The sequence below is a fragment of the Myotis brandtii genome, unplaced genomic scaffold (assembly GCF_000412655.1).
Source record: "Myotis brandtii unplaced genomic scaffold, ASM41265v1 scaffold64, whole genome shotgun sequence".
Lineage (NCBI taxonomy): Eukaryota > Metazoa > Chordata > Mammalia > Chiroptera > Vespertilionidae > Myotis > Myotis brandtii.
In genome coordinates this window covers 3,212,410-3,223,669 of record NW_005370460.1, presented here as the reverse complement: position 1 = coordinate 3,223,669, position 11,260 = coordinate 3,212,410, and the positions used below count along the sequence as shown (strand labels likewise).

General features: G+C 55.5%; 1 protein-coding gene across 1 annotated transcript in view; it reads left to right on the top strand.

Moving 5' to 3' along the window:
* Nucleotides 1-2,940: 2,940 nt before the first annotated feature.
* The window catches only part of GPA33 (glycoprotein A33 (transmembrane)), a 29,755-nt gene continuing 21,435 nt past the window's right edge, over nt 2,941-11,260 (top strand). The window contains exon 1 of the mRNA XM_014528526.1: nt 2,941-2,986. Within this exon, the coding sequence (XP_014384012.1) occupies nt 2,944-2,986 (43 nt within the window). The 5' untranslated portion in view covers nt 2,941-2,943. The remainder of the gene's footprint in view (nt 2,987-11,260) is intronic.

Sequence of the window (11,260 nt, the reverse complement as noted above, 5' to 3'; positions counted from 1 at the left end):
ACCCACCCACCTATCTATCCACCCATCCGTCTACCCCTTCATAGGTATCTACTGATTACCCACTATGTCTCAGACACTGTACTTGACCAAAGTTAGCAATTACACAAATGCATGCTTAAAATGGTCTTTCTTCCTGGGTAGGTGGAAGAATGCCTAACACGCACTATCATGAAAAATTGGCTGAAGACACGAATGAGCTCACAGTTTATTAGGAGGAATGAGACCCGAGTCAAAAATAACTCCAGCATAAGGCAGAGTGTCCTAAAGAGCTCCAGAGAGCGGGTGAGTTCTAAGGAGGGAGACAGCCCTTCGGCTGAAGAAATCAGGGAAGCCTTCACAGAAGAAGAGGTTTTACCTGAGCTGGCCTTTACAGGACAGGTTGGATTGTAACAGCAGATATGGTGGGGAAAGGAACTCCAGAGGGGACGGCGTGAACAAAGTCCTGGGGTAGGAAAGTATGACTTCTGGGCGTGAAGAGACGTCTAACTTGGTCAGAGCACAAGTTACATATTAGGGAAAAACTCCTTGGATGGTAGGCTGCATTGGAGAACAAACACTAAAATATATACACAAAAGAGTTGGGAGAACCTGATGACCGCGGCTGCCCTACAAAGTGGAGCCAGGTGACCGGGGACAGGATGGGGAGCAGACTTACTTTCCCATGCCACTTCCCGTTGAGTGCCCGAATTTCGTACGTATTCATATGGATAAATGTGAAATAAAATGTCTGCGGGCACTGGCACAGGGCAGAGGGGGAGCCCAGTGCTATTTGTCATTGAGGACACAAGACTGGCCTTATACAAAGCCTTATAGTTCCCAACGACCCATCCAGCTCACACATCTTCTCTGCCTCCTGCAGACTTTGTCTCTTATCCTCTATGTCAGTGGTCGGCAAACTCATTAGTCAGCAGAGCCAAATATCAACAGTACAATGATTGAAATTTCTTTTGAGAGCCAAATTTTTTAAACTTAAACTATATAGGTAGGTACATTGTTATTAACTTAATTAGGGTACTCCTAAGCTGGCCTTTGCTAAAAACGTCCTCAATCTGATTGAGGTACATTCGCTGAGGTCGACCCCTTCCAACTTTCCCATCCACACTCCTCTGGTATACTTGTTTCGTCTATCTCCTTTCGTTCATCCTCTCTATATGTCCAAACCATCTCAACATACCTTTCTCAATCCTCGATACTACATCTTCTTTCACTCCACACGTTCCCTAAAATTAACTTAATAAACTTTACTTAAAGTTTTAAGTCAACTTCGCACTGTATGTGCGTGCCCGCACGTGGTATTTTGTGGAAGAGCCACACTCAAGGGTCCAAAGAGCCACCTGTGGCTCTCGAGCCACGGTTTGCCGACCACTGCCCTAGGGAATCTTCCTAAGGTGAATTACTAAGTGAAGCAAGGGTATGTTAACTCAAAAATAAAAAGACATCTAGGGGTGAGAGGCAACAAGCATTTATTTGAGATCAACACGAATAGCGATCCGGGAAGCGCGGGTTCAGGGAGAAGCCCAAACAGTGTTCCGAGGAGGAGCCAGAGGGGACGGTGTTATGAGAAAGGGCAGGTTGACAGTGACATCCATAGAAGAAGGCGTTGTTATGGGTGCACGTAACATGACATGGTGATGCTAATTCTAAACATGGCTTAAATTTCAGTCCCGTAGTCACAATAGCCACCTCCTTGTTATCTTTGCAAACAGTTCTTTGGGACACAAGGTTGCCCCTAGGCCCAGTGCAAAGGTTATTTTGCCCTGTTTTAATATTCTAAATATTCGAGGCATAGGATGTGCACAGCGGTTCCTCTGGGACGGCAGCTCCAGGGCCATTTAAAGTGGTTCCGTTGATATTATTTTTATTCACAGCAGGAACAGGGCAGGAAGGGGCATGGAGGGACTGCAGGGTGGCATCAGGTGGGCCAGGCTCACAGTGACAACGGGGGGCGGGGGAGAGCGGATGGTGTAGAGGGGACGGACAAAGAGGGGACCGCTCAGGAGGAGAGGACTGAGGGCCTTGGTCTTCTCTGTGCCCTTGGTCACCACCTGAACCTGCAGGGGTGACACTGGACCCCTGAAGTGGACCAGAGACCAGGAAACCACACACCAGCTCCTGCCCACGGAGACCCCTTTAAGTTCTCTGAGACGCTCAGGGTTTGTAATACAGAAAATCACAAGGCCTGCCTCCCCGTTCGGCTCTGACCACCTGTCTAAAGAGGAGCCCCTCCCCTGCCAATTTCCTGTCCTGTGCCACCCCGAGGCCATGCCCCTCAGGACTCTTACTCTTGAAGCAATGACCTGCCCTCCCAGCTTGCTTGGGACTGAGGGGTTCCAGGGCCAGGGGACCCGGGACAGTTCCCGCACCTGAGACCAGGTGGCCATGGTTCTCTGAGGCGTGTTCTCTGATTACTTGCGTCCTGTCTATCTCCTCCACCAGGCGGTCAGCTCTCTGAGGGGACAGACTTCCCGTCTCCTCATGACGTGTCTAGTGTGGGCTGGGCTTGTGGATGGGGAGGGAGTGACAGGGTCGTGTTGTGCCTTGGGGTGGTGCAGTCTGTGGGCAACGCCCTTCTTAATTGGCTTCAGACTCTCCTCTGAGATCATTTCCCTTTTTATGACGAGGCGGCAAGTTCCTGTCCATCATAGGAGAAGCCCAGGACTTTGTACCCCTGTCAAGAGGTGAAAAAGCAGGAAGAGAGTTCAAGGAGAAGGCGGGCGGGTTCCCGTTGGGGCCTTTGGTGGAGGAGGTGGAGCACAAGTCCAGCCCCACAGGTGAGCTTGCCTGCCAGTCCAGGTGAGGGGCGGGGTGTGCGGGCCAGGCTGAGCTGGGGGACCAGGAAGAGGAGCCCTCAGTGCACCTCGGGGCCAGCTCTCAGGAGTCAGCCCACACCTGTCTGGGTGCTGCCGGTTCCCGGCTGGGCTTGAGGCGACGAGGCAGCAGGACATGGCGGGGACGACGCGGCCTGTGCTGTGGGTGCTCTGTGGGGGTGAGTAGGCCCTTCCCTGCCCAGTGCCCAGGTGGGCGAGTCTCCCCGGGAGGCCCTGCTGGGCAGAATGACACGTTCTGTTGTTCAGGTGGCGGGTTCCGGTCCAGAACCCATAATCAGAATGCTTTTTCATTCGAATATTAGTAAATAGGATCCCAGCCCTTTTCTGAAATGAAGAATTCGCAAATTCTCAGACACCGTATTTTCTGATCTCAAATCAGAATAGAGGGTTGGACACAGGATCTGACCTTTGGGACAAAGTGTTTGAAATTGAGTTTGTCCTGGAAAATCCAGGATCTATGGATTTAGACATGTTCACTACTTGAGATTTTAACCTTTGCCTTAAGACCAGAGAAAAAGTCAATGTGAAGAGTGTTAACATCTGCACCACATACAGGGAAACTGAGGCAGAAAGACAATTCAACTGACCCAATATCATTCCCAGAGCAAAAGAAGACCCAACCCTTCAACAAGAATGACAAACAAAGGCGAGGCAGGCCCTTCCCAAGGCCCCAGCTCCTCAGCCTCTGATTCTCTGCTCACCCAGAACTCAGAAGACAGGGCCCCACAAAATCGGAATCAGACAGCTGTCGTCACGCAGCTGCGTCCCAGCCACATCGCTGTGTGAGACCGTGGAGTCCCTAGAGTTAGGATGGAGGAAAGCTTGGCGCTAGGGTCCTGGGCCTGGCGGGAATGGGAATGGGAAGGGAAGGTGAGAGATGGGGCTGGGAATTTTAGGAGTAGATTTCACTCGGTGTATTTGGCAACACTGAGAAATCCCATCAGCCTGCAGCGTAGAAGCAATTGCCGGCTCCAGGGAGCTGGGAAGAAAGGAGGGAGGCGAAGGGTCATCGCAGGAAGCACAGAGTCCCAAGCCCTAGGCCTGGAGCCAAGGAGGCTCGACGAGGCAGAGCTCACCTTTCAGCTGTGTGCCTGGCTGGTTTGGCTCAGACTGAAGGGTCCCGAGTTTGGTTCTAGTTAAGGGCACAAACCTCAACTGCAGACTTGATATTCAGGGAAAGTGCAGGAGGCAATCAATTGATGTGTCTCTCCCACATCGATGTTTCTGTCTCTGTTTCTCCCCCTTCCTTCCACTCCCTCTAAAAGTCAACAACAAAAAATAATCAGCTTGTACAGGCAAGCCCCAGAACCCACCAGCCATGCCTAGACCATCCTCCCAGACCCCCAGGCTCCCACCTTCCCCACCTCTCCACTCCTGGAGGGCGGCCTGGTTCTGGGGAAGGGCTGGGTCGAGCTTGGAGATAGATCTGGGAAAGACCGATTCGCTCAAGCCCAGGCCGCCAGGTGGTCCATCTGACTGGGGCCCGAGGGGCCTGGTCACCAGGTTACAGGGCCTGGGCCGCTCCTTCACGCAGACAGCTCTTTACTGGGCACACTTTGTGCGGGCACCGACGGGGTGAGGCTCAGCTGGCAGACCCAGGTGGGAATGGGCGGGGGCTGAAGGGAAGCGACCATCCTGCCCAGCTGGGCTGTGATGCCCGCCTTCCCCTCCCCCATCCACTGCAACCCATGCCTGAATGAAAAGAAAGTTGATTTGCTTAGGAAATGACCTCAAAACAAAATGCTCACCCAGCGTAGAACGGAAATCGGCCCTAGCCCTGCGTTGCCTGGGGGGGCCCCCCCCCCCCCCCCCCCCCCCCCCCGTGAGGAGGAACCCGTTCTTGGGCTTGTGTTCAGATGAAGTGTGTTTCTGCCCCCTCTCCCCCTGCCCAGGCCAGAACCCCTGCCCACCACCTGGCCTTCCTCACCAGAGGATGGGCTGGAGCCCGGGGCAGAGGACCCAGGCTGGATGGCCCCTCGGGTCCTAGGACAGTTCGTTGAGTGAAAACATTTGGGGGAGAAATAGCCATTGCCACGTGCATGTGAGCGACGAAGGCCTTCGAAGGTCAAACCTAAGAGCAGCCAGGTGGCCCTCCACCATCCTCAGGAGAGGACGCCGAGGAAGGAGCAGGGAGATTGGGGAGGGCTGCTGGAGGAGGCAGAGTTCTGCATCTGAACTTGCCCAGTCATATCGTAGATCTTGCTGATGTCCTGGGCAGAGTAACTCCACGCTGATAACAGGCCCAGCCCCTCAGACTGCGGGAGGGAGAAGGTATCACATCAGATAACGTGGGGACAAAACAGAAGGCAGTGCATTTAGAGAATTTAAAAACAACACTGACAGAGACCAGCCGTGGGCCTGACAGTTCTAACGTCAGTGACAAACACTTCTTCCTCCCAGGGCTCCCACGGGGCCCAGCCACCCTCTTCCTTCGCTCACTTTAGTGTGGGCAAAGTTCACCTCGATACACCTCCACTTCCTAACCTGTGAAATGGGCAGGCTAATCTCAAAGGTGCAGAATGCTCACTGCTCCTCCCGGAGGTGCTGCCGGATATTCAGAGTTCGTAGGTGCAGAGATCTAGGAAGAGTGCCTGGCACCAGGAGCATTCAATAAATGCCTCTTATTATCAGTGTGGGCAGGTGTACATTACAGAAAATAACTAGAGTTTGGTTCCTCATCCCGGAGGGCGCTCATCTGGCAGACGTGCGCCCAGAGTCAGGATGACTGGGAGGAGCCCGGAGTTGTCGCCCCCCAGAGGCTGCTAGAGGAAACACCAACCTGAGCCCAGAACTCCAGGGATTTCTGGGTCATCAGACTCCATGAGGACTGGGCGTGGTGACAGTCCCAGCGGCAGGAAAAGAGATTCAGAGAGAGGAACCCCCCAGGAAAAACGTCCCTGAACAGTGGTGCCCAAGGCCCGGAAGTCTTTGAAGACCTGATCACACACACACACACACACACACACACGGCCCACAGCCCTGGAACTAGAGGAACCCTCCTTGAAGCAGAAGTGAGAAAAACTTGGGGAAATACTGCTTTACACAGAGAAGTAAAGGAATCCATCACCCTCAAATGCTCCAGATGAGAAATGTGTCTTTTTCTCCTCTCATCTAAACAAATGCACTGAACCAGTGGGTGCTGATCCACAATGGGTTCTGGCGGGAACCAGCTTTCTAAGTTCCTGACTTGCAGGCTGGTCCTGCCGTTCTAGAATCCTCCCCTTGGGGTCTTCGTTAGAGCACTCCCCGCCCACCCCCGCCCCCCAGCAGGGGACCTGCCCCTAAATGCCTTCCACTTGGCCACTCTGAGTGCCCGGCTCCTGTTGGTCACAGGCTCAGGTGGGTTAGTTTGACTCCCCACTGGAGTCAGAGTGCCGTGGGGACCGTACCTGGGGCACCGGACAGAAAACAAGTGGGGGCAGGGCGGGGCCCCCAGCTGGCCACACTGCAGCGGTGTGACTGCAGGGGCCCGGGGAGCAGGTGGCAGGATCTGTCTCAAAGGGCCCGGATGGAACAGTGTGCTGTTTGGACTCAGTGGTGGTGAGCCCCGAAGGGCAGAGCTATTGGGCTGGGAGGTAGAGTGAGGCTGCCCCTGGCCTTGGCGGTACTCGGGTTTTATCTCCTCCTGCCCGCCCAGGGCACCAACTGTCATCCCAGAACCCGCCTCCTCCTGCCGGCCTCCCTCCCCTCGGCCACCCAGTGCCCTGAGCTGCGTTGTCTCTGCCTGTGAGTCAGGCGGCCATAAACACCCGCAGGACCTGGGACTGCTACAAAGTTCACTGGGGACAAGCGGGCAGGGCAGGCCGCCAGCTCCCGCCCCTCCCCTGCCCAGGCTGGGTCTTTCCACCTGCTTCTCCTCTGTTGTCTCTCCCTCTGGGAGCTCCGGCCCTGGAACCCCGCTCGGGTCTCTTCACCTTCTGCCCCAGCGGGGACCGGAGAGACCCCCGCGAGGGGCATGATGGGGCCCCCTGGCTCCAGCTGGCTGCGCCCTGTGACAGGCCAGGTCCTCCCGGTGCCGCGCTGCCTGAGTGACTTACAAACCGGAGCCGGCGAGATGGTTCCAGGAGCGCGCGTGCCTGTTGCGGGACGTTTGGAAACTAAAAATGCACAAAACCCCCCAATTGCCCCGTGACCCCAGAACCCAGTCAGCTGCGACCATCCTGCGTGCGGGTCTGTGTTCTCCTAGAACCTGCTCTCTCTGCGGTGGCGGGAAGCGGTGCGGCTGTGCAGACAGGCTCACGGCTCATCCGGTCCCTCGTGTGCACATGTCCACCTTGGAACGGAATCCCTGGGGCTGTTTCAAGGCCCGGCCCCTCGGGCGGCCTTTCCTGTCCAGTCCTGGTCCCACAGCCTGCCCCCTGCCCACTCTTCACTCCCCAGCACAGGGGTGGGGAACGTCCGGCCCATGAGCCGAATAAAGCCCAAGAAATCGCTGGGTCTGGCTCTGCCAAGGCCTTAGTGGTGAATTAATTAAGCGTTTGACCAAATATAAGCAGGCTAGTTTTTAAGTTGCTAATTCTGTATGGCCCGTGAATGGTGTTATAAATATCCAAATGGCCCCTGACAGAAAAATGAATCCCCACCCCTGCCTTCACACCGGCATTGAACGCGTCATTAGGCTCCAGTGGGTGCCGGCTGGCCATGGCCTCTGACCCGTCTGGGCAGGGACTGTGACTGTGCACGAACCACTCACTCAGCGAGGTCGTCTGAGCCCTCAGCTCCGTGGAGACGCGTTGGGGTGGGAAGGAGCCCTGTCTGGGGAGGGGAGGAGGCCTGCCCCCACCCACCCTCATCCACCCGGGAAGAGTGTGCGCGGGACAGTCACCTGCCCGAGGTGGCCCTGAAAGCCAGCAAAGAAAAAGGAAACACTAGCTCGAAAGCCACCTGCCCCCCTACGCTCACGGCAGCATATTCACCGCGGCAGGATGAGAAAGCCACACAGGAGCCCGCAGAGAGGAGTGGCTGAAGGGGACGTGTACAGACACTCAGCCACGGGAAAGAAGGAAACTGCCATTGGTGGCAGCACAGATGGACCTCGAGGGCATTAGACTAAGTGAAACAAGTCAGACAGAGAAAGACAAATACGCATGATTTCACTTACATGTGAAATCTAATAAACACAAACAAAAACCCCCAAACAAACAAAAACACTCATGGAATCAGAGATTAAACTGGTGGTTGCCGGCGGGAGGGCGCGGGGAGCCGGGTGAAAAGGTGACGGGGTTGTAGTAATGACACTGTCACAGCTTTGCAGGGTGGCAGGTGGTTAGGAGACGTGGTGTGGCGATCACATCGTAAGGCATGTGCATTTCGAATCCCTATACTGTACACTTGAAACTAATGTGATACCGGATGCCAACTACGCTTACAGAAATAAATCACATAAAAGCCAGCGCAGTAGGGCTGGGTGTTCCCAGTGGGTTCCCAGAGGAGGCGGCCGTGAGCAGGCCCGCGGCAATGCCCAGCGCCTGCACTGAACTGGGGCCACTGGGGAAAACCAGTGAATTGATTGGCACTTGCAGATTCCTAAGATCCATGTTGAACAAAAAGTTCAACAAACATTCATTGATTTCTAACCCCCCCACCTCCCTCAAGTGCCAGTTGGAGGCCATTTGTATGGGGGGGCAGGAAAAACCCACCTGCGAGCATGCAGGCCCCTCCCAAAGACCCGCACTTCCTCAACACAGAGCCGGGCCCAGCCCTGGGCAGGCGGTGGCCTCTGGCCTCGCACCAGCTCCTCCTCCCTAGGAGGCGGCGTCCGTCCATCCGTGGGAGCAGATGGATGTCCTAAGTGGAGGCAGTACTGCCAGTGCCCCCAGGGCCCCCATGTTCACTGTGTGGCCTCCAGCAGCCAGTCCATCAAGCACTTCATTACCCGCCTCGGGTGTGTTGCTTCCCGGGAGCTCTCAAGAGACAGTTCATCTTCTTAACAAACCGTGATGATTTACAAGCATCACCGAGGCTTCGCTGGCCTCCAGCCCCGCCCCTTAGGGAGGCTAAAGGACAGCCTGGCTTCGTCTGGGGCCGTGGTCGGCAAACTGCGGCTCGCGAGCCACATGCGGCTCTCTGGCCCCTTGAGTGTGGCTCTTCCTAAGCCTTAGGAGTACCCTAATTAAGTTAATAACAATGTACCTACCTATATAGTTTAAGTTTAAAAAATTTGGCTCTCAAAGGAAATTTCAGTCGTTGTACTGTTGATATTTGGCTCTGTTGACTAATGAGTTTGCCAACCACTGGTCTGGGGCACTTTGCAGACTTGGCCTCCCCCGGAGGGGAGGGGCTTCTTTACTTGATTTTTTTTTTTTGCATTTTCTCGTGGTCTGTGGGATAGGGTCTGCAATCAAGTGTCTGGGCTGTGAATCCTACCCATGTTGAAAGCTTGGCTGCTCTGTACCTCATTCATTTGCTAGAGCAGGTCCGATGCAGGCACTTGGTTGTGCCCCGGGGATATGACGATGGAGCAACACAGTCCAGCAGAGGAAAAGACATGATAACATCGCTGGTTCCTGCGTATGTGCTGGGGAAAGGGTGTGCATGCTAAATGTATTGTCGTTCAACCCTCACAACAACCTGGAGTTAGAGAGCACTGTCCTCATTGTAAATGTGTTCATTTATTGATTTTGAGAGAGAGAGAGAGAGAGAGAGAGAGAGAAACACTGATTTTTTTCTCCCACATATTAATGCATTCATTGGTTGCTTCTCATATGTGTCCTGACCGGGGATTGAACCCCCAACCTTGGCGTAGCGGGAAGACTCTCTAACCCACTGAGCTACCTGGCCAGGGCTCCTCATTTTATAGCGGAGGAAACTGAGGCACAGAGAGGTTCGTTAAGTTGCCCTGGTTACACAGCTGGTAAGTCAGGGTGAGGTGCCACCCCGGGCAGCTGGGCTCCAGCATGTGTTCTGGGCCGCCCTCCCGTGGGCGAGATAACTCCTCATGGCAGCGGTTCTCGGAGCAGGTGCTCACAGGTCGCAGGTGGCACGGCCCTGCCTGGGAGAGTTTGGGCATTTCCTCCTCCGCCAAGGGCCTCAGCGCAGGAGAGTGCCGCCCTCCTGGCAGGTGAAGCACCTGCTCTTCCAAAGTGTCTCCCCCCCCCCCGCCCCTGCCCATGGGGAAGGCTAGCTCATCACTGAACTATTAGTGCTTAGCCCCTTGCCGCCCTCCTGGCAGGTGAAGCACCTGCTCTTCCAACGTGTCCCCCCCCGCCCATGGGGAAGGCTAGCTCATCACTGAACTACTAGTGCTTAGCCCCTGGGGTGAGTCAGCACATCGGTGGATGGTGGATGCGTGGGGAGCTCACACTTGAGGAGCACAGGGGAGTGAGGAGGAGGGAGGAATATTCTGGAGCGTGAAGGACACAGCTCTAGGGAGGCAACTACTAGGCGGTGCGGGGGGGGGAATCCAGGGCAACTGGGAGGAAGGTGCCCAACAGACCTGGGCAAGGAAGTGGAAAGAAGGTGGTTGGAAGGCTCTAGAAATTTCTAGAATTCCTCCACTTCTTAGTTTTCTAATCACAGGTTAGCTGTCCCACCTGGGGCTCCTCCACTGAGTAGGGATACGAAGATCCCACAGAAGAGGAACCCGGGGCCAGAGCTACAACACTGAGCCCAGAGGTGGGAGGACCTGGCTTGTTCCAGGAGGTGGGAGGGGACTGGGGGCAGCCATCGGAGCCCCGAGCCGTGATGCCCGCAGTGTGAGAGCCAGGGGTCTGGCTGTGTGGGGCACTGGGGGCCTGACATCCTTAAACCCAGGGTTTGTTCCAAGTGGGGGTTACGGAACATGGCAGGGTGCCTGGGGCCAGGACCCACCCACAGAGGCCCTCCAGGTTTACTCTGCTCAGAGAGCTCCCCTTGGCTTATGAGCTCTTTCCCATCCGTTCACTTCCGTCTTTACCCTCACGCTCTACCAACATGAAATGCTTTTAACTCCCTGTCACAACGATCCCTAAACCCTTAGCAATTATAGTCCTTCCCGAGCGTTCGCCGAGGGTGCTGGGGATGGTTCTCGCATGACTTCTTCTTTATAACCGAGAGGGTCTTCAGGAACAGACTGCGGGCCAGGACGGTGGAAGCGAGTCAGCCGGACAGAAGCACACGCAGGACAACTCAGTGATGGGCGCAGATTACGGGGCAGCCCCTTTTCTAACACACATTCCAGCCCGGCATCCGCCACCGGCCGTGTCCCAGTGAGAACGCAGGCCCCAGCGCCCGAGGGACTGCTGGGGGTCATGCATTTAGGGACTGAGGGGACCCCGTTTAAACCATTTAACTCTGTGCCGTGCCACTTCCTCCAGCCCTGGAGAAGCTGTGTGTTGATGTGGAGTCGCAGGTGCGGGGATAAACGCGTCTGACCTGGGAGGTGGATGGGCAGGAGGCAGGGGCCGAGGCTGGCAGGCGGGCCGTGTGCTGCGGGAGGGGCCCATGCAGTGTGT